We start from the raw sequence: 26876 nt of genomic DNA, 5'->3' as shown, positions 1-26876 counted from the left end.
CCACTCTTAGCCAAATACAACAGACCTTTCCCGCTGACCTTCTATGTTGTCTTTAGCGTCTTGGGTTGAGAGATCTGGAATCACCATTGTTGCCTTTGATTTAGTGAGTTGCCTGGAGATCTGCTCCTGATTTTCTAGGGACCAGTCTATGTTAAACTGCCCTCCATTCTTATCCTGGTGCAACAGACTTTTCCTTATAAACTTCTAAGTTGTCTTGGGCTGGAAAATTGTTTCATTCCATCTTTGTGTGCATTCTGCTACTGTACAATTTGTTTAGAGTCATTATTTAATGGTATTTGAAGGGCTTTGGGGAAGAACTCAGGCTAGTGCCTGACTTTACTCCACCATCTTGGATCTGCCTCCCCTTTTCCAGTCCTCTCAAACTTTATATCTAAACCCCACCATCCTTTCATACTCTGCAATACAGCGACACTAGCCTTTTTACAATTCTTCACATAAGAAAAACTATTTCCCAACTCTAAGCACTTTCAGAATGCTTTCTCTGCTCATTTCTAACTGGCTTCCCTAGCATTCAAAAGTCTCAAAGTCTCAAACTTTCAGGAAGTTTTTTCACAGTCCTCCTTAGTGCCCTCCTTCTGATATTATCTCTGATCTTTGCTGTATATGCTGTGCTTGAACATAGCTATTTGCACCTTGTCTACCCGATTCAAGTCTGAGCTTTTGGAAAGCAAGAACATTTTTTGTTGTTTTGATTTGTTTTGAGTTATTGGGAAGGAGATTTGGGAGATTTTTTGGTTCAGTTTGTTTTGTTATATTCCCAGTGTTTAACAAAGTATCTGGAGTATAGAAGGCATTTCTTAAATGCTTACTGACTGATTGAGCCATCACCAGCCCCACATTTTTAGTGGAGTCTCTATGGCTGGAGTATTGCCACTGACTGCCAAAGAAAATTTAGCTTGCAGATTCCTTGTATTTTTCTTATTGTTAAGCTCAAGATTACACTAACAATCCTAAATTTGGATGTAAAACTAATTCCTAGGAATTAAATGAATATAAACTGAAATATTAAAATATAAAATTCTTGGTATATCCACTGCTCTAGTCCCCTCTCCTTCCTGTTTACATATGAAGCAGAGATTAAAAAAAATTATTGAGTACTTACACTGCCTTGAGCACTGTGTTAAGTTTTAGGAATACAAATACAAACAAATAAAGCAATCCATATTTTCAAGGAGTTTTCATCCTAATAAAAGAACAAAAATACATAAAAGAAATGGAGACAGTGCCTTTGAAAAACAAAGGCTGGCTAGTAAAGAGATGTAGAAATCCACAGAATAAGTTGATCAAGGAATTAAGTGAACATGTCTGAGGAACTCTCATGAAATAGTGGATTGGGGTAAGGTCTCACTAATCAAAGCAGAATTCAAAGTGGAGGTATAAGGAAGTGCAAGTCTGCTGTCAAGGAGGTAAATCCCAGGAAATTAGCTAAAGACTGAGATATTTAAAATATTGTGATTATATAGCTTAATGAATATAGAGATGAAAAGGATTAGCTCTAGTATACCTATATAAAGCCATTTCTTTCTGCCCATCTTCTGTGCATACTTCCCATTGTTTTTCTAGGTTTCTGAGTGTGGTCAAGAGGATTCAAAAAAAGGAAAGGAATCTATAGGGAAAAGCAGAAGAAAATTGATTAACAGCCTAGTTGTTGTCATAAGAACTGCCAGTTTGTGGATGTAGGATGCTCCTTTCTTTCATTTTGATCTGTGTTGTCTCCATAATACTGATCTCCCCAATAGGCACAATCCTGACCACTCCAGTCTATCTCATGAAAGCAGAGAAAGCCAAAACCCAGAGCAACAGCTGCTTGTATCCTGTCTCCTCCAAGACAACCAGGAAATCTGATTGTGAAAGGTTGCATAAGAAGAGTTAGCAACTTTGGACACCAACATACACATCTCCTAGCATCTGTCTTTTGGCTTCCTAAAGTACATGCTTTTTGATCCCCATAGTGAGTGACAAAAGACAATTATCCTCTTGTGAGCACCAGTTTCATCAGAAACCAGTTGCTAGTTATGGTTTCTACATGTCCAGTGGGAAAGAACCATTCAGCTAGCATTTATCTAACCCTTTACACGTGTCAATTCATTTGATCCTTACAATAGCCCTGGGAGATACATACCATTATCTGGGTAAGAGATTTGTATCCACTGGATTTGAACTGAGATCTATCTTACTCCATACCTCTGTTCTGCTCCTGGCAGTTTTTCTGCAAACTCTATCTTATCAATAATTTCTCCACCTTTCTGAAACCACACTGGCTCTCAAATATTTGACCATCTTCCAGGTGCCTATTAAGGACTCTGGAAAGAATCTTGTCAGAATATGCCCCAAAAGTTATCAAATTGTGCATACCCTTTGATCCAGCATTGCTGCTATTGGGCTTATATCCCAAAGAAATACTAAAGAGGGGAAAGGGACCTGTTTGTGCCAAAATGTTTGTGGCAGCCCTTTTTGTTGTAGCTAGAAACTGGAAGATGAATGGATGTCCATCAGTTGGAGAATGGTTGGGTAAATTATGGTATATGAAGGTTATGGAATATTATTGCTCTGTAAGAAATGACCAGCAGGACGAATACAGAGAGGCTTGGAGAGACTTACATCAACTGATGCTGAGTGAAATGAATAGAACCAGAAGATCGCTGTACACTTCAATGCTGTATGAGGATGTATTCTGATGGAAGTGGATATCTTCAACATAAAGAAGATCCAACTCGCTTCCAGTTGATCAATGATGGACAGAAACAACTACACCCAGAGAAGGAACACTGGGAAGTGAATGTAAATTGTTAGCACTACTGTCTATCTACCCAGGTTACTTACACCTTCGGAATCCAATACTTAATGTGCAACAAGAAAATGGTATTTACACACATATATTGTATCTAGGTTATACTGTAACATATGTAAAATGTATGGGATTGCCTGTCATCTAGGGGAGGGAGGGGATAATTTGGAAAAATGATTACAAGGGATAATGTTATAAAAAAATTACTCATGCATATATACTGTCAAAAAATTTTATAATAAAGTGACTATGTTTAAAAAAAAAAGAATTTCATCACAGGACAATCTGTTTCTTCTTTCTTTAAAGAGCTAGAGAATCCTTAAACTGCTGGGGTATAACTTCCTCTTGCTATATAATTTGAAAGATTTCAATCAGCTTTTTTTCCTCTAAGCCAGGCAATTGGAGTTAAGTAACTTGCCCAGGATCACACAACTACGAAGTGTTAAGTGTCTGAGGCAAGATTTTAACTCAGGTCCTCCTGATTTCAGGACCAGCACTCTTCAATCAGCTTTTGTATAAGCAGTGTAAGGAGAGAGGGTCTCTTTCCATCTTGTACATTTCAACTGGAACAGAATCATCATCAGATGCTTGCTCATACAAGAAGAACCTAATGGTATTCAAGACCTCTTCTTCAATTGAAAATTCAGCTAGAGAAGGATTGACATCAACTTGCGATATATGGGTCAATTGACTAATGATGGGCTGTTAAGAACACTATGGAAGTGTTCAGCCCATCTTTTCAGGATCATATACTTATCAAGAGTTAATTTGGCTCTATCAAATTTGGCTAAGTAGCTGAAATACATCATAGCTCAGTTTACTAAAACACAGTTTTTAAAAAGGTACTAATATCACAAATCCAGCAAGGTAGGTTGAAGCAATACTGAAAGGCAGTAGGAAGCTCCTAAGATTTTGAGTAAGGTGAGGATAAAGTCAGATCTATATCTCAGCAGAGAGACTTGTCCATCTCCTTCATTTTACGAAGAAAGAAACTGAAGCCCTGAGATAAAAAGAGACTTTTCCAGAGTCATCAGAATTTGGATCATCAACCCCAGAAGTTCAAACCTGGGTTACAGATTCTCTTTCCCCTGCATTTTGCTGCCTGCCTAGACAGTCACTACAAAATGGCTAGAGTGCTGGCCCTAGCACCAGGACTCATGTTTGAATGTCATTTTGGACCTCTGTGATTCTAGCAGATAGATTCGCCATTCTGGATCTCAGTCTCTTCATCTTTTTAATGGGCATATTAAAAGCACCAACCTAAATATTATAGTTGTTGTGAGACACAAGTGAGATTTAAAATATATATATATATATATATATATATATATATATATATATATATATATATATATATATATATATATATATATATATATATATATATATATATCTAGATAGGAGGTGATGAGTTGGTGACAATGTGAGTGGAGAGAATCTAGTATAGTGGAAAAAAAATACAATACAATACAAAAAATATTTGTGGAGAGAGACTCAACAAAACAGTGTTTAGCAACTGATTAGATATTGATGGGCAAGAGAGTTTGGGAACAGAGAATAGGGAAAAATCAGAGATGACCTGAGGTCCTGAACATGGGTGGCTTGAAAGATGGTGCTTTCCCAAATACAGATAGGAAATTTTGGGAGAAATAAGTAGGTTTAAAGGGAAAAAATGTTTGATTTTAAGCCTATAGTACAATTGGTACCATTTAAATGAGACAATTGAAAGCATATTTGATTAGAAGTCAGAAGACTAGTTCTGCCACTTACTACACATGTCACTTCTAGGCCTCAAGGGTTGGCCACAAGGCTGGAAGCCCAACATGTAATTTTCTATACTTTTCCCTCTAGTGACTTTTAATGCCTCAAATGATCTCCCTCAACTTCCACATTTGTGAAAAACAAAAACAAAAACAAAAAACCAAACTACACTTCAAAAGGGAAACCAACGATTCGTAATGAAACAATGTTGCAAAGATCAAAAGAATTTTACAAGCCGTTGCCTCATGTGTTTCCAAATAATGTGAAACTTTAACAATGAAACAGTTTCATAATAAAGTTTTTCATTTTGAGGTAACTTAAAAGATTTTGTTAAATCTACGGTAGGAAATTTGAGGCTTTTGTGAAAAAAAGTCTTTAAAAATTTCAAATTAAGTTAAAAAACCAATATGAACGTTTTATTAGATGATAGCCAAAGTCCAGTCCTGTTTGTTCTACATCTGGAGCGGTGGTGCTGGAGCTCAGGGAGAGCGAGTGCAGGACATATTTGAGTCATTAGCATAGCGGCTAGCAGAGAGGGAGGGAGCGGCTTCGGTAACTCTCGGAGTGAGAGGGCTCCTCGCAGAGCCCCTGGGGACACCCAAGCTTAGGGACTCAGGGACAGGGGTGCGTCCTGGCTTACAAGAGCTGATTGTTAAATTTTCAAGGGATCAATTTAACATTTTGTTCTTTGTTTGGACTTAAGAAAGATGGGGAAATGTTGATAATACAGATCAAACTTAAATGTATTTCGTGTAAACTTGTAAAAAAAAATCTGGAGAGACAACTGTTAAAAAATTACAAAGACATTCCGAGAGAAGAGTATCTAGAGGAGTATCTAGCACAGGGGAGGAGCTTGCAGGGTAAGGCTTCTGGATGGACTACTGAGATCTCGAGTCCTCCTCGCAGCCTAGAGCGGCCCCAGTGTCCGAGAACGGAACTTCCTGTCCTATGGGGCGGGCCCGGAGTTCCGCCCCCCCGCAGCCGAGAGGTGGAGTTCTAGGATAGCCGAACGGGCGTGGCCCCGACGTCCCGGAGACCGGCCCGCCCATTTTACACATGGGGAATACTGAGTCCGGCGAGGCTCAGGAGCTGCTCCTACGTCACCCCGCGGGCGCTGGGCGGTGTGCGCTTCTGGTCCCCGAGGCTGACCTTCGGGCAGCGTGCGTCAGGAACGTCCCGGCCCCAGAGCGAAGCGGCCACCTCGGCATCGAGCAGACGCGGGGCCATGGCGGCCTTCGGGGCCCGGGTGGAGCCTCCGCCGCTGCCGCCCGCTCAGCCTCTGCAGCTGCCTCTGCAGCCGCCGCAGCCGTGGGCGGCGTCGGGCCCGCGCTTCCGCTGGTACCGCTACCAGGAGGCGGCCGGGCCGCGGCAGGCGCTGCGGAGGCTCCGAGAGCTGTGCCGCCAGTGGCTGCGGCCCGAGCGCCACAGCAAGGAGCAGATCCTGGAGCTGCTGGTGCTCGAGCAGTTTCTGACCATCCTGCCGGCCGACGTGCAGGCCTGGGTGCGAGGCCGCAGCCCACGCTCCGGGGACGAGGCGGCCGCGGGCGTGGAGCTGCTGCTGCGGCTGAGGCTGCAGCAGGAGCAAGGCGCTGAGCCGCAGGTCAGCGCTCCGACGGGACGGGCCGAGGGAGGGGGAGGGGCGACGGGGAGATGGGAGAATGGATGGCGGGGCAGCCCCTCCTGTCACGGCCTCCTGGGCAGGCCTTGAATTATCAAGTGCCAGCACCTAATGTATTATACTTGTATCACGTGCTATTATGTGATATATGCAACATGACCTGGCATCTTCTGTGATCCATCACATACATCATGTCATATTTATTTTATATAACACCTTGTAATATGCATATTATATTGTTATATTATAAATTCTGTCTCGGGGGTAGTAGATAGAGTGCTGGACCTGTATTTCAAATGCAGCCTCAGACTTTTACTGAGGGTGATCAGTAGCTGGGTGATCTGGGCAAGTCACTTAACCCTCATCTGCTTCATTTTCTTCATCTCTTGAAAGAAGGAAAGAGGAATAATAATAGCACCTGCTTCTCAGAATTACTGTGAGGATAAAGGGAAATAAAATATGTCCAGTGTTTTATATGAGGGCACCTCATTGGTGAGGAAACTGAGGCAGGCAGAGGTGAAGTTTTTGCATGGGATTACCAGCTAGAAAATGTCTGAGCTCTGAACTTCCTCACTCCGCCTAGCCACCTATCAGCCACTCTGTGCACTCTCAGCGTGCAGGGATAGAGGGCTGGTCTTAGTAAGGTCCGTCCTCTGGTCTATATGGACCATGCGTGACTTTGACCAAATTAACCTTGGTGCCTCCGGGGGAAATGCATAGACTACACATTGCCGAGGTGCTAGTCTGTGTTGTTGGTTTTGCTCACTTCCAAGAAATCACTGGTCCTTTTACAAAAACAAACAATACGTTATTGGAAGTGCTTTAGATAAGTATAATAAACCAAATACTTTTATGAGATCTGTGTGGAAAGCTCATTCCTGACTGGGGAGGATCCCCGGAAGGCTTCATTGAGAAACTTGAAGGTCGGGTTGGATTTGGAAGGGAGGGAGCATTCCAGGCAGGGTTAGCCTGCCTGACAAAAAAAAAAAAAAAAAAAAAAAAAAAAGTATGGAGAGGAGAATCAATCATAAAGCATTTATTAAGGATCTAATACATGCCAGGAATTGTGTTGAGAATACAGAAAAAAAATTAAACCATTCCTATCTAGGAGTTTGACTGTGAAAGGGGCTAGAGATTGAAGATTGGTGGAGGTCTGACAATCTGGAAATGAACCAGGAGAAAGAAAGAGATTGAAGATTAGAGGGGGAAGAAAATGCTTTTCTGTTAACTGTGGAGAAGGGTTGGCCTTGATGCAAGAAGAACAGAAATAGTTTGGAAGCTGGAGAGTAATCTTTTTGGCAGGAATGGAAGATATATGGAACAGTGATTCTGGCTCTGTTACTACTTGGTGACTTTTGAGTGAGTCACTTCAACCAGATGATCTTTTCTAGCTTTAATGATTTATGATTATGACTAATTCTGTGAGGCTAAGAAAGGCTGGTATAGGCCATGCTGTAGAGGTCTTTAAACCAAAGACTTTTGAATGGCACTGTATGGGAGCCTCTGTGTATTTGTTACAGCATTGGGTCTACCTGTTTGTCTCCATGTGAAAGCAGGTACTTCAGCAATCAAAACAAATTCCCACAGAAAGTGGAACTCTTCATTTAGTTCATCAAGTGTATTTCCATTTCTGGGATAGATCTCTTTGTGCAATAGACAGCTGTATAGGCCTTTAGTTTGAGCTGGGATTTTCCTGGATGGGGGTGGGTAAACTCTTTTCCCTTTAGTTATAGTCTTCAAACCACTGACTTCAGAATGCAAGTTTTAAAATAGACTCAACTCTGACTTCTGGGCACACTCATCATTGCTTTTCTGTATTTCTCCAACTGAAGCAATCTTCATAACTTTTTGGGTTTGGTTTTCTGGTTTGCTACTATTAATTCTTCCTGAGTTTTCTGGCTTTAACTAGAATTATGGTTTCACATTATTAGAAATGCTTTTCATGGAATTGTCATAGGACAGTTGTCCCCTTCCCTTGAAGAAGGCTGCATCCCAAAAAGTAAGGTCCTAGAAAAGGCAGACTTGTTTCTGAATGTTTTGTTCCAGTGTGTTGGTCAAGTCTGTACTCAGGCAAGTGAAGAATTTTTCAGGGTCTTCTGTGAAATGTTTTCTTTATACAGATTTTCACATTATCCTTTTGAAAATAGGGACACATTTCCAGAACTGAGCCTCCCTCAAGAGATTCTAGACTCTGCGGAATTTCCAATGATTTGAGAGGGTTTTGGATTTTAGGCTTTTTAGTTGAGGGCAATCTTGTTGATTGACATCAGAGGTATCCTTATTCATTGTTTACTGATTCTAAGACTATTTCATCTAAGTCACGAATTTTTTCTGCATCATCTGAACAAGTGGTCCTACAGCTCTCTTCCCTAAATTTCCCCTTCAATCTTCTCCAGGCTCAGCTTTCCACAGAATTGCATAGCTGGAAAGGATCTTTGAGTTCACCCAATCCAGAAATCCCTTTTGCATCATCTCCAACATGAATTTATCCTGCCATACTGGAAGACCTATTGTAAGGGAAGCCTGCTTTCTTCTGAAGTTTTTCTTCCCAAATTGGATGATCTCTTTGATTACATGTTTTCTATTTGCATATTTTGCACATCCTTTTCTTAAAGCACATCATGTACACAGCTTAAAAATCTGTTATGGATTTTACCTTAAAGTAGTATTTTAGTACTTCAGTTCATACGATCTGTAAACTTAAACAAGAAGAAATTGAATTCCTCAGGGGAAAAAAATCCACAAAACAATGCAGTTATAAGGAACTTGAGAAATGGAACAACTTTTGCCTTTGGAAATACTATATTCATACTTTTGGTATAGTTACTTGGCAACAGAGAAGATCTTAGAAATTATTGACACTGCCATCAAACATGGCAGGACCAGAGGATTTAAGAAGTCTAGATTCTATAAACCGAGTATGTTTGCTGATGAAATAGAAGTAGATATTACTAACCAATTGGAAGGGACCATCACTATATGGACTAAGATCAATCCATCCATATCTTATACTGGACAGATGTTAGCAATAATTCTTGAGAGAATGCAGTAGAGAACTTTTTTGAATGAAAATTCAGTTTTTGACCTATCTCTTTTTAATTACTGCAAATAATTACATAGTTTAGTTAGATGATTTATACTTTTCCAGTATCTTACCGTAGAGACTGATACTGATATACAGACATACAAGCAGGTATTTGAAAATTTTAAAGGGTCGATTTGACCAGGATTCACTACCATTCTCACCAGTGAAAATATTAAAATCTAAAATTTGACTGATATTTGTAAAGCTGTCATACTTATTCACACAAATTTTTTAAGGTACTTGGGTATGTCAAAGTTAGTATTTTCCCTTTGAATCCTCTGCTAGAGGTTTTAAAATTCTTTGGAGGTCATCTATACACATATTTCAAACAAGGTCCATAATATTATCAAGACAAGAAGATTTTTTAATGTCATCAACAAGGTCTGCCAAATACAGAATTCTCTGTAATATATGCCAAAAGAAGAGAAAGAAAGATTGATAGAAACTGTCCAGAGAATAGTTAGTAAAGCAATTCATTCAACCATTCATTGAGTTGGTTTTTGAAGTTAAATACATAATTGCCTGTTATTTCATACAAAGAGTACCTTGACCCAAAGACAGGGCTTGAAAGCACATTTACATATATATATATATATGTTGTTAGCCATGTGTATGTGTGTGTATATATATATACATATATATATATATATGAAATGTGTGTATACATACATTTGTGTGTATGTTTATATACATGCAGATATTAGAATAATTGCTTAATTATATCCTGGAGATCTTAGCTCTAATGACAAAAGGAATTTCAAATGCCAGTAAAATTGATGATAAAATAAGGACAGCTAAGTAGTGCAGTGAATAGAGTGCCAGGCCTGGAGTCAAGAAAATTCTTCAAGGTTCAAATCTGGCTTCAGACACTTACTAGCTGTGTGACCCTGGGTAAGTCATTTAATCTTATTTGCTTTAGTTTTCCCATCTGTAAAATGAACTAGAGAAGGAAATGGTAAACCATTTTAGTGTCTGTGTCAAGAAAACCTCAAGTGGCATCACAAGGAGATAGATATGACCGAATAACATAAACAAAGAAATAGAGAGTTATTTTTCTAAAAACTGAAGTTTAATAGTCCTTTGTGAGCTTTGGGACTCATAGGTTGGGATTCCTATACTCACTTTTATTATTTATTTTTAATTTTCATGAGTATAGGCCTATAAAAATATTTTGCACTTCCAGATGTCTCTCACTGCATATGTTTAGATGTTTTATTTAAAAAGAAATATTTTATAAATTGTATGTGTGACAATACAAGTGTACTTTACAGAGAAGCAAACAGTAATGCTTGGAGCTATTAAATAAGTGATTTTTTTGTTGGATTCCTTTGCTCAATATATTTAGCTCTACAGTCCAGGAAATTTACCTTGATTAGTGTCAACATATTATACCTGGCTCCTTAGTTTACTTTCTTAGAGATCAAAAGCCAAGTAGTCTTGTATAGCTAGTACTCATATCTGAAAAGCATACCTTCCTCACCTTCATTTTTCAAAATCCTTCTCAAAATAATTTCTTTTAGAGCTCAGCTCAGATCCCATTTCTTACATGAAATCTTTCTTAACCCTTCTCCTTATCCCATCCTTGTCACCTTATAATATTTTGTCTGTACCTGGCTAATGCTCAAGAGCAAGTACTTTTCACTCTTGTCTTTGTGTTTCTTCTGTTCAGTATAGTGTCTGGCACATATTAGAGTCCAATAAATACTGTAAATTGATTGAGTGTTTAGTATCCTCAGGGTAAGTAAAGCTACCAACACAAACTACAGCTCTTGTATGGTAGTAGAGAGAGCAATGTAAAATTGTTCCTCTTGTCTTCCTCAGTGAGTTTGTAAAATCTGTAAAGATAAAGACTATCTTCAGTGTCCTCTAGTACCTTATGCAGGGTTGAACACTTAGGAATTGCTCAGGGAAAACAGAACTAGAGAATGTCTGATCATTAATTTATAGGGACCTTAAATAGCATCTCGTCCAGCTTCTTCCTTTTACAGATGGGGAAACTGAGATCTAAAAGGGGAGAGAATTTGTTCAAGGTTTTACTCTTAAGTCCATTGTGTACATTTATTTGGTACAGAGCACCTCTCTAGATTCTAGGGGCAGAAAAGGTGGGATACAAAGTTTAAATAAGTTCTTAGTTTAGTAGAGATGATAAACATAAGTAACTCTAATACACAAAAATTCATGATGAATCTTAGCTTTTTAAAGCATAGTGTGAAGTCCTGGCATGGCTGTTACTGATGGATCAAAAAAAAAATCTCTGTGGAAGAGAGTAAGTTTAAAGTTAAGTTTTAAAGACTCAATGATTTTGAGCTGGAAGGGCCCTCCTATATCATGGTTTACTGGCAAGGAAACTAGCCTAGAGGGGTCAAGTGGATTGCCCCATGCTGTAGTCAGTTCTTAACTAGGAAGGGGCTGGACTAGGATTTGAATCCACATTGTTGGACTCCAAATTCAGCATTTTTCACTTACTGCTGGTATGTACTTCAGGAAAGTAGGGGGAATGAAGAAATGGGAAGGAAGATTTTTTTAAAGTGCAAAGAATGGGGGAGAAAAAGCCACAGAAGCAAGAGAATGCAAAATGTTTGTGGGGTAGGGTACAAAATATTCCCATTTAGAGATTTGTCCTGGCCCAGAATGGAGTCAGAAATAGCAGACTGTTGACTCCCTAAAACATTCTCTTGCCACTACAGCATACATTTTCTACCTTTTGCTTTAGAAAGAAAACTGAATTTCAATAATAAGACTGAATTTGAATCTTCCTTGTGCCATCTGCTTATTCTATGACCTTAAGCAAACTGACTTTTCTACTCTACTTTCTCATATAAAATGAAGAAGTCAAAGAATATAATCTCCAATCCCTTACCACTCTGAGATTCTATAACTGATGATTTTTAGGGTTTTTTTCCCCCAGTAAATCAGAAATTGGCCTGTCATACAAGCTTAGAGACCCCTTGCTTTGAGAAATGTTAAAAACAGGAATGGTGATAAAAAGGTAGGGAGAAATTCCTACAAGGCAGCTCTCAGGGATCCACTTGCCTGTTTTATAAGACAGATGTAGTATGGCCAAATTTCAGAGCCATCTCTAGTAACAGGAACTTTTTTAAAACTGGAATTGTACAAGGCAGGGAATGGGTTTGAATTAAGACTAGGAAGATTATATTTAAATATAGTTTTTCTCAAAATGTGGGTAAAGTAAATTGCAAGTAGAAAATTCCATTTATGTTGGTGCCAGAGTTCTTCACCTAAATCTCCTGTGGCTGGAACCATTCCTATTTGTCTCTTTGGAGTACAGTGAATCTATTGTACCATTTTCATGGGGGAGTGGGTTAGAGCAGTAGGCTTGGAGTTAGGAAGAGTTGAATTCAAAGCCTGCCTCAGACACTCTCTGGGCAGGTCATTTAACCTGAGCCTCAATTTCCTAGTCTATATAATCAGAGGATTAGAGTCACTATCAGGGGTCTCTTCTAATTCTGAATCCACGATCCATACCTACATCATGCACTTTATCTGTATCCAAGGTTTCCCTCAAATGCTTTCCATTGTCTGTAGTCCTATATACTTGAATGATATTTACCTTCATGAGCCCTACTGGACCTTCCTGGATACCTCCATGATTTACTAATATTTATTGTCTTTGCTATTCTCCTGCCTCTTTCCCCTGTGAATAAATCTAGAAGCAAGAGCTCTAGATGTATTTTTGGCTCCAGGTTCCCAGAAAAATGGAAACTTCCCTAGAGCCTAGGCATAATTCCTGTCACTAAGCAAAGGATAGACTTCCCCTTTCTTCATAGCCATGCTCTTACCTGACATGTTCCTAATGGTCCCCTAGGTACCAGGCTTTGCCCAGCAACCAGAAATGCTGTCAGAAGAGAAAGCAACAGAAATGGCAATCCTGGGAACAGTACCAGAGTCATCGACTTTGCCTCCAATCAGTGATTCTTCAAAAACAAAATCTGAATCTCTTCACCATGGAACCCTGGTCTCTCTTCAGGATCCCCAACAAGGTATTCTATCTTTCCCATTAGTGGGACTTAATGACTTAAAAATTCTATGATCATTGATGCAAGCATTCTATCCACTGAACACAGATCACAGCCTCTCTTTGCTCTATAAGCTGCTATATGCAAATAATCATTTTTCATCTTACCCAGTAATGAGTTCTGTTCAATCTGGCTATACAAGTCCTTCAACAAAAGATAGACATTCCATCACTGGTTCCATGCATGAAACTTTCCTATCTTGGTAAAACTGCTGCTATTCTATTGCTATAGGCTTTGAAAATTCAATCACTAATATGCCAGAATGTCAGTAGAACTTTGATGAAGGTTAACTACAGCATGTCACAGTGATAATTATAAAGCATTTCATTTACAAAGAGCTTTCATAGACATAAGTTAGCCTGAGTCACAACAACCCTGTGAGACAGATAGTACAAGTAGTAAAACCCCAATTTAATAGAGATTAAAAGTAAGATTTAGAGATATAAAAGTGACCAGCCCAAGGTTGCCTCAGACTTGAGTCTTTTTCTCTTGGTCCATTCAAGAGGTAGTGCCAAGATATACAGTATAAATTATAATTAAGCTACAGGAGAAATAGAACTACCCTTACCCTTCCTCATAGCTACAGCCTCTGAATTCTTCTCCATCTCTTCATCTGTCTGCATTCCCCAGTTCATCTTCCTCTTTTTTGACAAATATTACCAGGTTCTGGGAGTGAGAAGGATAGATAAGGCACAAATCCTATTGACAAGCATTCTACATAGACATATAAAGTAACTGAGATACAAAGAAAAAGAGGTAAGTGGTACAAAACTGTTGTGAGAAGTAAAAGGGAAGAAATGACTTTCACCTGTCATGGGGGAAAGGGAAAGAAATGCAGTCACAGAAGACTTCATGCTGTAGATGACTTTTGAATTGGGCTTTAAAGAAATAGAATAACTTCAACAAATGAGTTAGGAAGTATCTTTTCCAAGGTAGGATATTAATGTGAGCAGAGTCAAGGAGATAAAAGAGAGGGAAAGCTCTGGACTACTCTGAGATTAGCCCAGTTTATTCAGAATGTAAAGTACTTGAAAGAGATTAGAGAAAGATAAGATTGGACTGGTTGATTGGAGCCAATTTGTGCTGGGCTTAGAATGCCAGAGTTTGGAGCTTATCCTTTGTGAGGTCTTCAGAGCTGAAATTTTTTAGTAGAGGAATAATTTGCATTTAGTCTTGCTTTAAGATTACTGAGATAACTTTTTGGAAGTGAGTATCCAGAAGGTGAACCTAGAACCAGTGACATCATTACCCCACTCCTGGCAGGAAGCAAAGTTTTAAGCTATTGGGATTGGGAGGGAATGGAATGGGCTAGATAGTAAGGTTATTTAGAGGTGGAAATGAAGGGATTTGATGATGAGAAGTGATAACCGTCTAAATCAGAGTGGTTGCTCTGAGTAGAGGAGAGAGTATTAATTTGAGTATTTGCATGGCAATAGCCTGAACCAGATATAAAAATTGGGATTTAGTATTATTAGATGAATAGTGGTACCATTGAAAGAAATTGGAGTTGGGAGGAAGATCAGGGGGAGAGCTAAATTAGTTTGGATTGGAGTAGGTTGAATTTATGTTACTGGCAGAACATACTGACATGTTCAGCAGCAGTTGAAAGTACAATACTTTTGAGGAGAAATGACATGTGGCATTTTGGGCTTAGAGGCAATAATTGAAACTATGGTGGTATATGAAAGTCTAAAGAACCACCCATATGTAGGGGCTGCATATAAGAAGAGATAATGATAGTGTCTTTAAAGCCAAAGGAAGAAAAATATCAGCAAGCAGGGGGTGGTCCACAATGTCATATGCCACAGAGAGATTAAAAGAGGATAAAGACAAAAAAGTAATTGGATTTATTAATAAGAAGACCTTGATAACTGATGTGTCCCCCACTAAGAGAAGTGGGGCAGAAATCAGAATGAGGGAGGCTAAGGACTAACTTTTGAAGAAGCAGACCCAGGAAATGTGGCAGTAGTGACGTAAAGGTGAGGATGATATTTTGAAAGTTGACATGATTAAGGGAAAGTTTTTATAGGAGAGGAGAAAGCAGAATATATTGTAAATTAAGAGCTAAGAAACATCAGAGAGATTGAAAAAAAGCTCTATTGGATAAATGCAAAGTCTTTAGTGAATAGAGATCCTCCCTAAGATCTAGTTTTAACCTGCCTTAGTAGCATTGTTTTATCAATCAGTAAAGATTATGTGCCAGGTACTAACTGGCCTAAGCACTGGAAACACAAAAAAGAGGCAAAAAGATAGTCCCTGTCCTCGAAGAACCTATAGTCTAATAAGGGAATTCACATGCAAACATATACAAAACAAGATAAATAGGAAATAATAGAAGACAACATTGGAATTAAGATTAAATTAAGGGTTAGAAAAGCTTCCTACCTACCTACCTAGAAGGTGAGGTTTTAGTTGAGACTTAAAGGTCAGTAGTGAAGGAGGGACAATTCCAAACACGGAGAATAACCAAATAGAATGCTGGGAATTAAGACGAAGTATTTTATTCATGGGGAAAACCAAAAGGCCAGTATTACTAGCTTGAAGAATACATTTTGAAGAATAGAGTTTAAGAAGATCGTAAAGGTAGTAGGACAGTATTTTGTATTTGCTGCTGGAAGTGATTGGAAACCAGAGTTGGGGGGGGGTGAGGTAGGCAGGGAGAGTGACAGTTGAGCCTGTGCTTCTGGAAAATCCCTTTAGTTACTGAATAGAAGAAGAATTGGAGTAGAGAGAGACTTAAGGGAGACATACCTGATGACAAAGGCCTGCACCAGAGTGGTATCACTGTCCAAGGAGAGAAGATTTCTATTTGAGAGATGTTACAAAAGTGAAATCAAAAGGCCTTAGCTAGAGGATTGGGGTATTGGAGGTGAGGGGGGGGAAGGAAGAGGTGAGAGGGAGAGTGTGAGAAATCCAAAATGACTTTCATATACTCTTTGTTCTGATGCAACTGGTGTTTAATCTCCAGCTGTATGTCAGGGAAGTTTGACTTTCATTTGCACTCTTTTCTTCAACTAAGGCTGAACTCAATTGCCACCTTCTCTGTGAAGCTTTTCCCCACATTCCTACAATGAAAAGTGTTCTCTGCCTTCTTATATTTTCTTTGACCATCTTGTTGGGCTTTCTTTGCTCCCTTTAAACTTGACCTTGTTATCCTACATCATAGTAGAATCTAAGCTCCTTGAGGGCTAACAACCTCTGGCCTCAGAGTTACCTTTTGTTGTCTTTCCCCCCCCCCCCCCATTACCTTATACTTACTAGATGCTTAATACATTTTTATTGAAATGTTTCTTAATTGAATTAATTAATGATGAAAATTCATTTGTTGAAATCTAATAGGATTAAGGATCCGGGGGATGGGTTGTCTTTATCTAAGAGGAAGTCTACTCTGAGACTGGAGGGAAGAAGGAAAGAGTATTTTAAGAAGAATAGAAGAGTAGAGATCATAAATTGAATGTGAAAAAAAAAGGAAGAAGTTTCAGGAGAAAGGTTGAGGAATATGAAAGAACGAGTCCCTATCCATCTCTGATATTCCTATTGAGCTCTATCTTCTTTCTTTTCCCCTCCTACTCTCCTTTTTTTCCAATCATCTCTCACATCATTTTGGTGTGCTGTATCCCTTTCATCCTTCTCTTTCTCATTGTTTCTCCATAATGAGTTCACTTTTAAAATAGGTCATCACTCTTTTGTTGAGGCTTTAATTGCCCTGAGTTATAGGGGGGGAAAAAATTTGGAAAAGGATAAACTAAAATTGGTGGGGGGGGGGAGAGATAAAGTCCTTTGTTTCATGTCTTAGTGGTATCCTTTGTCTCAAGTTAACTATAGAGTGACATTTGGGTTTTCTTTATTTTAGATCATGAAACCAGGACTGTGACTGAGGAGTTAATTCTAAAGCAGGAAATTTCTGAAGAAGTGGAATCCCAGTGGATGGTTTCAGAAAGATCCACAGAGGAAGTTCCCCAGGGACCTGTGTTTGGAGAAGTCCTTGAACAGGTCAGGTTAGAGAGGCATTCAGGAAAACCTGGGGAGGAAAGCCTGAACAGATCCCTTTCTTTGGAAAGGGGTTTCAGACCAGTGACAGCAATTCATCAGACAGCCTCCATAGGGGAGCAAAACCAAGAATTTGGTGAATTTGAGAGAAGCTTCAGTCTTAGTTCAAACCAGGTTACAAATCAGAGATTTCCTATTGAAGAGGATGCTCATTGTGATACGTGTGGTGAAATCTTTCAAGAAACCTCAGAGCTCATTGAACATGAGAAAATTCACATCGGAGAGAAACCTTATAAATGTGATGATTGTGGAAAGGCCTTTGGTCGAAGCTCACACCTTATTCAGCACCAGAGAATTCACACTGGAGAGAAACCCTATGAATGTAATGAATGTGGGAAAGCCTTCAATCAAAGTTCACACCTTGTCAGACATCAAAAGATTCACACAGGAGAGAAACCCTATGTATGTACTGAGTGTTGGAAAGCCTTTAGTCGGAACTCAGTCCTTATTAGACATCAGAAAATTCACACTGGAGAGAAACCCTATGAATGTAATGAATGTGGGAAAAACTTCAGCCAGAGTTCAGGCCTTAGGAAACATCAGAGAATTCATACTGGGGAGAAACCCTATGAATGTAGTGAATGTGGGAAAGGTTTCAGGCTGATCTCAACCCTCATTCAACATCAGAGAATCCACACTGGAGAGAAGCCCTTTGAATGTGAGGAATGTGGGAAAGCCTTTCTGCGGAGCTCAGGGCTTGTTGAACACCAGAGGAGTCATTCTAGGCAGTGAGCATCCACCCAATGTAGCTCCTTCCTTTATGAAGAAGGCAGGCAGGATTGGGTCAAACTGATTCTTCATCTTGGATAACTCCAAAACATAAATTAATCTCAGTTGTGTCCTTTTTGCCCAACAAAGACCTATGTTAGTCCCTCTGAATACAAGTGTCTTATTTTATAAGATCTAATGCAAAAAAAGAAGATGGGGATTAAGGGTGTCCTAAAAGGATACTCCCTTACTGAATGGAGGGAGGTTGGAAAAGCACTGTATTGAGTACAAGGAGGAAAGAGGGCTCGGGGTGGCTCTTGAAACAAAAAGATACTATGGTAGCTGAATTAGAGAGCTGGGAGATGAAATTCTTATGACATTCCAGTGAACATCAGAGGAAATCTGTTTAGTGATGCTTGTAACTTTCCCCTCCTTTGTTCTTTTCATTGACTTCTATCTCCCTAGCATCCAATCCATCTTCCTATATAGAGCAGCAAAAAACCTTAAAAAATCCTGTGATACCTACATATTTCTGCCTCAGGCACAGGAAGTACAGAGATAACTGGGGAAACTGAGTTCTTTGTTTTTTGAAGGAACTTGGGTACAGTAGTGGCACCTAGGAAAGAAGAAAGAGTTTATTAGGAAGCCAATCTAAAACCAAGAAGTGCCTCTGAGTTTTACCCTAGAAGGAGGACTTAAACCCTGCTGGGAAGGATACCTGTAAAAAGCACACCTCACTCCAGTTCTGCTGTGTCTGCCACTTGAATGCCTCTTCAAGATTCAGGTGACCCAGGTGTGGCCTAGGTTTTTCTCATAAATCTGATCTCATATCTATGGAAAGTGCTAGGACCTTTTTATCTCTGTCCCCTCTCTTCAGGGAACAGATACATAGAAATAGGAAGCTCACCTATAAAGTCCTTTCCAATTATAATTCTTGATCCTATTATCTTCTGTCCACCAGGCTCTCTTACTTTTCCAACTTCTAGAATGCAGTTTATGGGGATACATAGTAGAGTGGTAACTCCATGTAAGACAGTGTATGTGTAATACCAAGAACACTGGATCTGAAGTCAGAAAATCTGGATTAAAATCCTGGATGTTTTGCTCACTATCTGTGGCTCTGGGCAGTTCTCACAATTTCTTTGGGCCCCAGTTAATTCATCTGTAAAACAGAGATAATGGAGGCAGAGACAGAAGGACAGAAAGAGGGAGAGAGAGAATGTGTATGTATGTCCATCCATGTGTGTCCCTGAACATTTTTCCAAGCTAGTGAAAGATAGGTAAAAGACTTATTTTACCAAACTACAGAGGAAGGTGGGAGAAGGAGCCAGCATGCCCTGGTCAGAATTGGCCTGTTCCCAGGAACTTAAGGAAGATCCCGTGTAAGACATTAACAGAAAATGAGCATATAATCAAGTTTAGACAGGAGGGGTGAAATGAACAGGCACATGCATCAATCTCTTTACTGCCACTCCCTGATTCCCTGCAAATGTGAACTGCCTCTCTCACTAGGAAATTCAGACAGCTCTTTCTAAAGTAAATGTGATAATCTTTTCTCATTCTTCATGGGCTTTCCCTTTTTGCAGTATTAGACACTGTCAACCATCCCCTTCTTCTGACTCTACTCTTGGCTCAGTTTGTTGTTCTCTCAACACTCTTCTGTCTGATTTCCTGTTCTCCTTTGCTGAATCATCATCCATCTCTTACCCCAAGTGTGGCTGGCCCTTAAAGCTTTGCCTTTTCCTTAGTACTTGGGTCAATCTGTAAGCCTATATTAAGGACCTACTATGTGCCAAGTACTCTGTTAATTGTTATGGAATCAGAGATAAAAGTAAAACAATTTCTGTTCTTGAGAAGTTTCCAATCTAGCTGGGCTAGACTACATGCATATTATATATACATATGGATATAGATATTCTTAAAATATATATGTTATTTGAGGGAAAGTACTAATAGCTGGGGAGGAACAGAAAGGCTTCAACTTGAAGCAACAACTTTTTTGGGGTGCTTGAGCTAAGTCCTGAAAGAAACTAGAATGATTCTAAAAGGTAGAGGTGAGCAGAACTATATTTTAGGTTTGGACAATAGCCAGAACAAAAACAGTGTAGTAAGAGTATAAAGAAAAGCAACAAGTCACTTTGGCTCACCTGTTTATCCTGTTTTTGGGACTACATGGAAAGTTTAAGTATCATTTGCTCCCAAGTTTATATATTCCATCTTGAGAACTCTCCTGAACTCCAGTCCTGCATTCAATCCAATTCAGCAAGCATTTGTTGAGGGCTTACTCTGTGCCTGGCATTGATAAATGCAGAAGATAAAAGAATAAACAAGATGATCTCTGCTCTGAAGGAGCTTATATTCTACTTGGGAAAAATCAGAAAAGGCTTCCTTTAGGAGTTTGCCTTTGAGCTGAGTTTGCAAGGGGGATTTTTGAGGTAGAGGTGAGGTTTAAAGGCTTCCAGGCAAGAAGGGACAGCCTCTGCAAAGAGATGGAGAAGAAATATGCTCAAACACTTGAGTATGAGGAAGAATAGTGTGAGATTTGTTCATAAAGATAGGTTGGGGCTAAGTTGTAAAGGTCATTAATTGCCAAGCACAAGTATTTCTTTATCTTAGAGGTAATGGGAGTCACTGAAACTCACCACTGGATTTTTCTGAATTTTTCCATCATCTAAAATTCAAATTGAAAGCAGAATTCATATGTGCTCAAAGATCTATCCATCCTAAAATCCAAGTTTATCACCTTGACTCTTTCTTTTCTATACCTGCTAACCTCTGTCCCAGTTAATCAAATCTATTTTATTTTTCTTCTGGAGTGACCCTCATATCAGTTCTCTTTTTTGATTCAAATTGCCACCACCTTAGTTCAGGAGCTTATTACCTATGACGTGGACTATTCTAATAACTAATTTTTTGTTTACAATTTCTCTTGTATACAGCAACCAAAACTTATTAAAATGGGTTTGATTTTTTGTCTCTTCTCTTTTATTACATTCAGGAGAGGAAAAAAAAATTCTCAGCCTAATCTTTAAAACCCTTCATAATTTTTACCAATAGATGGATTGATGGTTAATAAATTATAACTTGTTGATAGTTATTTTATATTACTCCCCTCACATGCTAGTTTCTGCCAAACTGGCATACCAGCTTTATGTCCTAAATTTGACATGCTATCTCCTGTTTCTGTGCATTCATATAGATTCTAGACCCTGCCAAGCATTTCAAGGCTCAGCTCTGATCAATCAGTGATTAATGGTGTCCCCTCATATTCCCTTATTTTGACTGACTTAAGTGATTAATGTTGAGAACAGGATTGTCTCTATCCTCAGTGCACATACATGCTTTAAAAATGTTTGTTCTGCTGCCCACAAAATCTTAGAATTGACAAGAATCCTCTATGATGGATTTATCTACAGGAGCCCTCATTTAATCCTTTTGCAACCTAGTAGGGTGGGCATACAACTATTGAGCTCAGTTCCGTACATGATAAGTACTCAGATAACTAATTCACAACTTTTTATGAGAACATTAGAAAGAAGCAAGCAAAGCTGAACTTAGATGGATTTTCTAGCCTATCTTTTTTGGACTGCAAATAAGATCTGTATTCTAATCTGGTCTGTGATCCTGATTTACTTGCTTGAGGTTAAGTCACATCTTTTCTGGGCTTCAATCTCTTTCTCTATAAAATGAGGTATTAGTTTGGATCCCTTTAATTTTTGTTCTCATTCTGGTCACCTATCTTCTGAGAGCTTGCTCCCTCTATTAGATTCTTTGTCTTCAATCTCTCCTGATTCTCATCGCCACTGCCTGATAACATACCAGAGTTTCTCCCATCCTTAAAATTTTTTTCACTTACATTGTAGCCATATTCAAGTTAAGAGAACATATAAGCCATTATTTTGACTGATTTTGCCAGAAAAAAATTGTCTAACAGTTGCATTCAGCAGAGGGATGTTTGATTTCTGTAAGAAATTTTTTCTCCATTTTTCACTTAAAAGCTTTCTGTGCACATAACAATGCCTTAGGAGAATGTTAAATTGTTATAATGTCAAATAATGTTGGGGGTTTTGTGTTTTATTCTTTGATGAGGGTAATCTGATATCACAATTAACCTGTATAACTCTTTAGAGATGTTGATCCAGGAGATGTGGGAAAAAAAAATCTTCACTTATCCCTACCATCCTCTCATTTTCTTATCAGTATTTTCCCCTTATAGGCAAATTATCTATACTTGCTGTATCCATTTTCTCATTTCCTACCCATGTGTCAACTTCAAATTAAAACCAAGGTTACTAAGAATTTTTTCTCAGTCCTATTTGGCCTCTCAGCAACTTTTGACACTTTGGAAGAGTCACCCCTGGACACCATCCTTCCTTGATTTCTTGTGATGTTATTTTTTCTTTTGGTTCTTATATCTGTCTAATCATTCTTTAGTCAGTTTTGGGTCACCATCCTTTCAACCCCTAAAGCTTTGTCCTTGGTGGGCCTTTGTCTTTACACTTGTTTGGTTTTGATATTGGCTCTATGCAAATGGCACCAAAATCTATTTAGCCTTAATCTGTTTTTAAATCATCTTCACTTACTGCTTATCTTCTTCCAAAGTCCTGTAGACATTTAAAACTCAGCCAGGTTCAAAATAGAGCTCTGATTTCTTCCCAAACCCTTCCTTCCAAATTTCACAGCCACAGGTTCATCCAAATTTTCCCTTGCTCACTTCTCAAATTCAACCAGTTGTTAAGACCTGCCACTTCTCATTTTCAACCCAATTGTTCTCCATTTAGGCAGCTTTTATTCTATTTCAGGCTTCCTTACTTCTCCACTAGATTATTAAAATAGCCTCCTAATTAGAATCTCCATTTTCTCCTTACTCCATCCTCCTCGAAGCTGTCTAGTTGATAATGAGGAGACACAAATCCAGCCATCACACTTCAAAGGCCTCACATTACTACTCAAGATAAAACATTAATTTGTGATCCTGACTTCTAGGATTGTCTTATATTGTTCTTTTCATGTTCTTTATTCAGGGCAAGTTAATCTACTACCTATTCCCTGTAAACAATATTCCGTCTCCCACCTCTGACCTTACATAGGTGTTTTCTATACAAGATGGCTGATGTACATGTCCTTAGAATCACCCAACTCTCTTTCAGAGCACAACTCAGGTGCCATTTTTTGCATATCTTTATCCTGCCAATTTTTAGTTATTTTTCTTGAAATTATTTTTTTGAAGCACATACTGGTTAATGAATGTTTGTTAATAGAGGTGAATCTCCTAGGTGCTTTTCTGCTCTACCAGGCTTTTATAGATAACCTCTCTCTGGTCAGATCTCACATAACTCACACATGCCTTCATTCTGTACTTACACTGCACCAATCAAGGAATCCTTTCCTCCAAGCCATCTCTTCCTCATGCTAATTTAATTTCTCTCTTCATATAACATCTCTCCTGAATCCTCTAGCTCTCCTAAATATCCCAAGTATTTAATATCTTCTCATTAAACTTGTTCAGTAACAGGCTAGTTCTCCGTCCAAACTTTACTACATTCAGGCTAGTTTCCCCACTCCCCCCAACTTTTTTCTTACTTTTAAAAAAATGTCTTTTTTATTTTCAAAATACATGCAAAGATAGTTTTCAACATTCTCCCTTGCAAAACTTTATGTTCCAAACTTTTCTCCCTCTCTTTCCCTCTCTCCCTTCCCTAGATAGCAAGTAATATAAGTTAAACACGTACACTTCTAAACATTTCCATTGTTATGTCACACAAGAAAAATCAGATCAAAAAAAAATGAGAAAGAAAAAAATGAAAGCAAAAAACAACAACAAAAAGGTGAATAAACTATATTGTGATCCTCATTCAGTCCCTATGGTTCTCTTTTTAGATGCAGATGGCTCTTTCTATCACAAGCCTGTGAATTGGCCAGGCAAGTTTTCTAACTCCAAGATGATCAACCACATCTTTGAGGGTCCTTCCTGGCCCCCTAAATAATACTGCAGAAGTGAAGGCAGCTATGTTCCCCAGAAGCTTAAAAAAACAGCTCTTCCCTTTTTTATATATTCCTCACACTTTTCTATCAACAGACTGCAATGTTACTTAGGGAAAAGTGTAGAAAACTTCCTGAAGCATTAACTGGTATAAGACTTTATTCAGCTTCTCCATTTTGTTTCTCATACTGATGGAAGTCTAGAGAGCAGGGAAAGGTTTTTTTGTTTTGTTTTGTATTCCCCAGCCAGTCAACTAGCATTTATTAATCATCTATTATATTCCTGTAGTGCTTAATATACTTAGTGTTTAATGTTCTTCTGAGGGCATCTGTTGCTAAATTAGAAGATAATCCTTTCTGCACTTTACAATACTATACTACTTTGTAAAGTATTCTTCAAAATGATTTGGAGTCAAAAGAAATGTCCATAATCCTTTAAGAGGGGATATAAAGCCTCCCCTCTCCTCCCATACTCTTTTTGAGGGGGAAAGGATACAGTATATATTCTGGGAGCCCAGACATCCATTTTTTCCTGTGTTCTGTGCCTTATGCTTGAGCACTGAATGCTTCTCTCCCACTGATAATGTTAGACTCAAGCTGCCAGCAGATTTTAGCCCCTGAATCCAGGTGGAGAGTAATAATTACTTAGATCTCCCATCAAGGAAGACCTGCTTACACCAGAAATTTGAGTGTCTGGGCTCCCAGATGAAAAACATAAGCTCAAGGTCAAGCCCAATATAATACATTCTATATTCTACTGATTCTGTATTTTACTATATTCTACAGTAGCACATTCTATTGATTCATAGACATTGGTTACTGTCTACTGCTGTCCATACTAGTTACTTCTATTGTTGCATTTCACAAACTTCTTCCTATCCTGGATCTCCAGGATATATTGGAAGTACATACCATGACTTCCCCATACTACCAATGTTGAGATGCCATTTTCAGGTGGCTTCTAGTTGTATGGGATCACTATTTAGCTTCGTAGTACTTAGACTAGACCCATTGAAGCTGGTTGGGGTCCCTTTAAGAAACTATTTCCTATTGATCTGTGATTCCTTTCAGATTCCCAGCCCCTCCTGGCCGAGGCATATCTTCCCCAAACAAGTTGTCTTTCCAGGATGCCAGAGCCTTTGATTCAATTACAAATCCTGGTCAAAAAGCATATCTTTAAATTCCAATAGGAGATCCGGGCTTGTCCCAGCCCCCACTGGTTCTGATCTGCTCGGGCTTCCCAACCTCCACCAAGACACCCAATATAATAAGCTTTGCAGATGGACCTAGGTAGCTCACTCAGCTGCCAGAACTTTCTGTCCACTGAGAACTGAATTTTCAGTGCAAAACTCCATTTTCCATAGATCTGCCACTATAGAAGTCAGTCTCTGGGTAAACTGATTTCTATCTAACAATAAACTTTCATTTTGCAACTAATATTTGGGAATGAATGAATTGTTTCACTCCTAAAACCTGTGGCCGTTTAAAAGGGGATTCTTAACTCTCTTACAGCCACTAACCTCTAGACCACCAGGAATCTAGACCACTCTAAACCTCATCACCATTAGTTCTTCTCCTCAAGTCCTTTGGATCATAGTTTTGCCTTTCCTGATGTTGCAAATTTGTCCAGCTGGATGAGCATATCCATTAGACTTGTCTAGTCATTAGAAATGGAGTGTCTTCCAAAGTAATTTTGGAATATATCACTCAATCCCTGCTTCCCAGTATATACTAAGACTCCCACACTCCTAACTCCTTACTGTTCGCTTAAGCCTAAATAAATTCCAGAAATAGTCTCATCCTAGTTTGATGCTGGGTCATCATAATGACATTAAAAAATGCAACAATGTCAGAAGCTGTCAGTTGCAAAAATGTTGGGCACTTAGATGATTAATGATATTGTCTCTGAAAGGACAGGGTTTCCTACTTGCCCTGGAAAATATGTGGGATATGATCCCTGAGTTTTGTACCATGTTTGCTAAAGTATTTTAGTTATATTTGTTGGATCAAATTGCTCCAAAAATTTAGTGCTAAGTATGTGGCACCGTCCTGTCCCTACTCCAGTGTTTTGTATCTAGAGTACTTCTAGAGTAATACACAGAGCTGTTTCCCTTGTGACCTGGACAATCTAATCACTCATGGTCATGTTCTTGGGCCATGAAGTGATTTTGATAAGCAGTTATAAGACCAAATCTGATTATTAGTCTGTAATCATGCTCCTGTACTAGTGCCCTTAAGTCAGCTCAGGAAATCAGGTGCAACTGTGTAGCCCTTGTAGGCATCTTTCCTCTGAGAAAATCACAAAACCAGGGAATGGGTGAGGAGAGATAATGGGAGTCATCAGAAATTTTGTTGGACCTTTATTGGCTCCTGGGAAATAGAGACAGCTGCCTTAACCCCCTTCCCACAACATATGATTCTGTTTTATCCAAATCAAAATCTGAATTCTGCTAATATCTTTTTCCCCTTTGTTTCCTGAACAGTTTTATTTCCTGAAAACTGTCCAAGGTTTGGGTGTTGCTTCATTACTACTGTTACTCTAAGCTATTTGCTAGAACCACAGCTGTGGCCAGGATGGTCACATGACTGGAGTTGCTGTTTTCAGACCCAAGTTGACAAGCAGCTGTTGCCCACACCTGCTATTAGGTCTCATTTTCAACATAAGGGTGGAATAATTCTTATATTCAAAATGTCTTCAAGATCAAATCAGTAACTAATTTATTTTTTCTGAGTGCCAATTAGTTGCTAGAAGAATCATCATGATGAAAAAAGTGTGACTTGTATTACTGAAATGAAATAGAATCGTGTACATTGCCAAAATAGGAA

At 38.9% G+C, this 26876-nt stretch overlaps 1 protein-coding gene across 1 annotated transcript in view; it reads left to right on the top strand.

Annotated features, from left to right (window-relative positions):
* The first annotated feature begins 5679 nt into the window (after positions 1 to 5679).
* Positions 5680 to 26876, top strand: part of LOC141547038 (uncharacterized) — a 47536-nt gene continuing 26339 nt past the window's right edge. The window contains exons 1-3 of the mRNA XM_074275382.1: positions 5680 to 6170; positions 13100 to 13274; positions 17164 to 18089. Of these exons, the coding sequence (XP_074131483.1) occupies positions 5796 to 6170; positions 13100 to 13274; positions 17164 to 18089 (1476 nt within the window). The 5' untranslated portion in view covers positions 5680 to 5795. The remainder of the gene's footprint in view (positions 6171 to 13099; positions 13275 to 17163; positions 18090 to 26876) is intronic.

The sequence above is a fragment of the Sminthopsis crassicaudata genome, chromosome 1 (assembly GCF_048593235.1).
Source record: "Sminthopsis crassicaudata isolate SCR6 chromosome 1, ASM4859323v1, whole genome shotgun sequence".
In the NCBI taxonomy this organism is placed as follows: Eukaryota; Metazoa; Chordata; class Mammalia; order Dasyuromorphia; family Dasyuridae; genus Sminthopsis; species Sminthopsis crassicaudata.
This window is presented reverse-complemented; position numbering and strand designations above follow the sequence as displayed.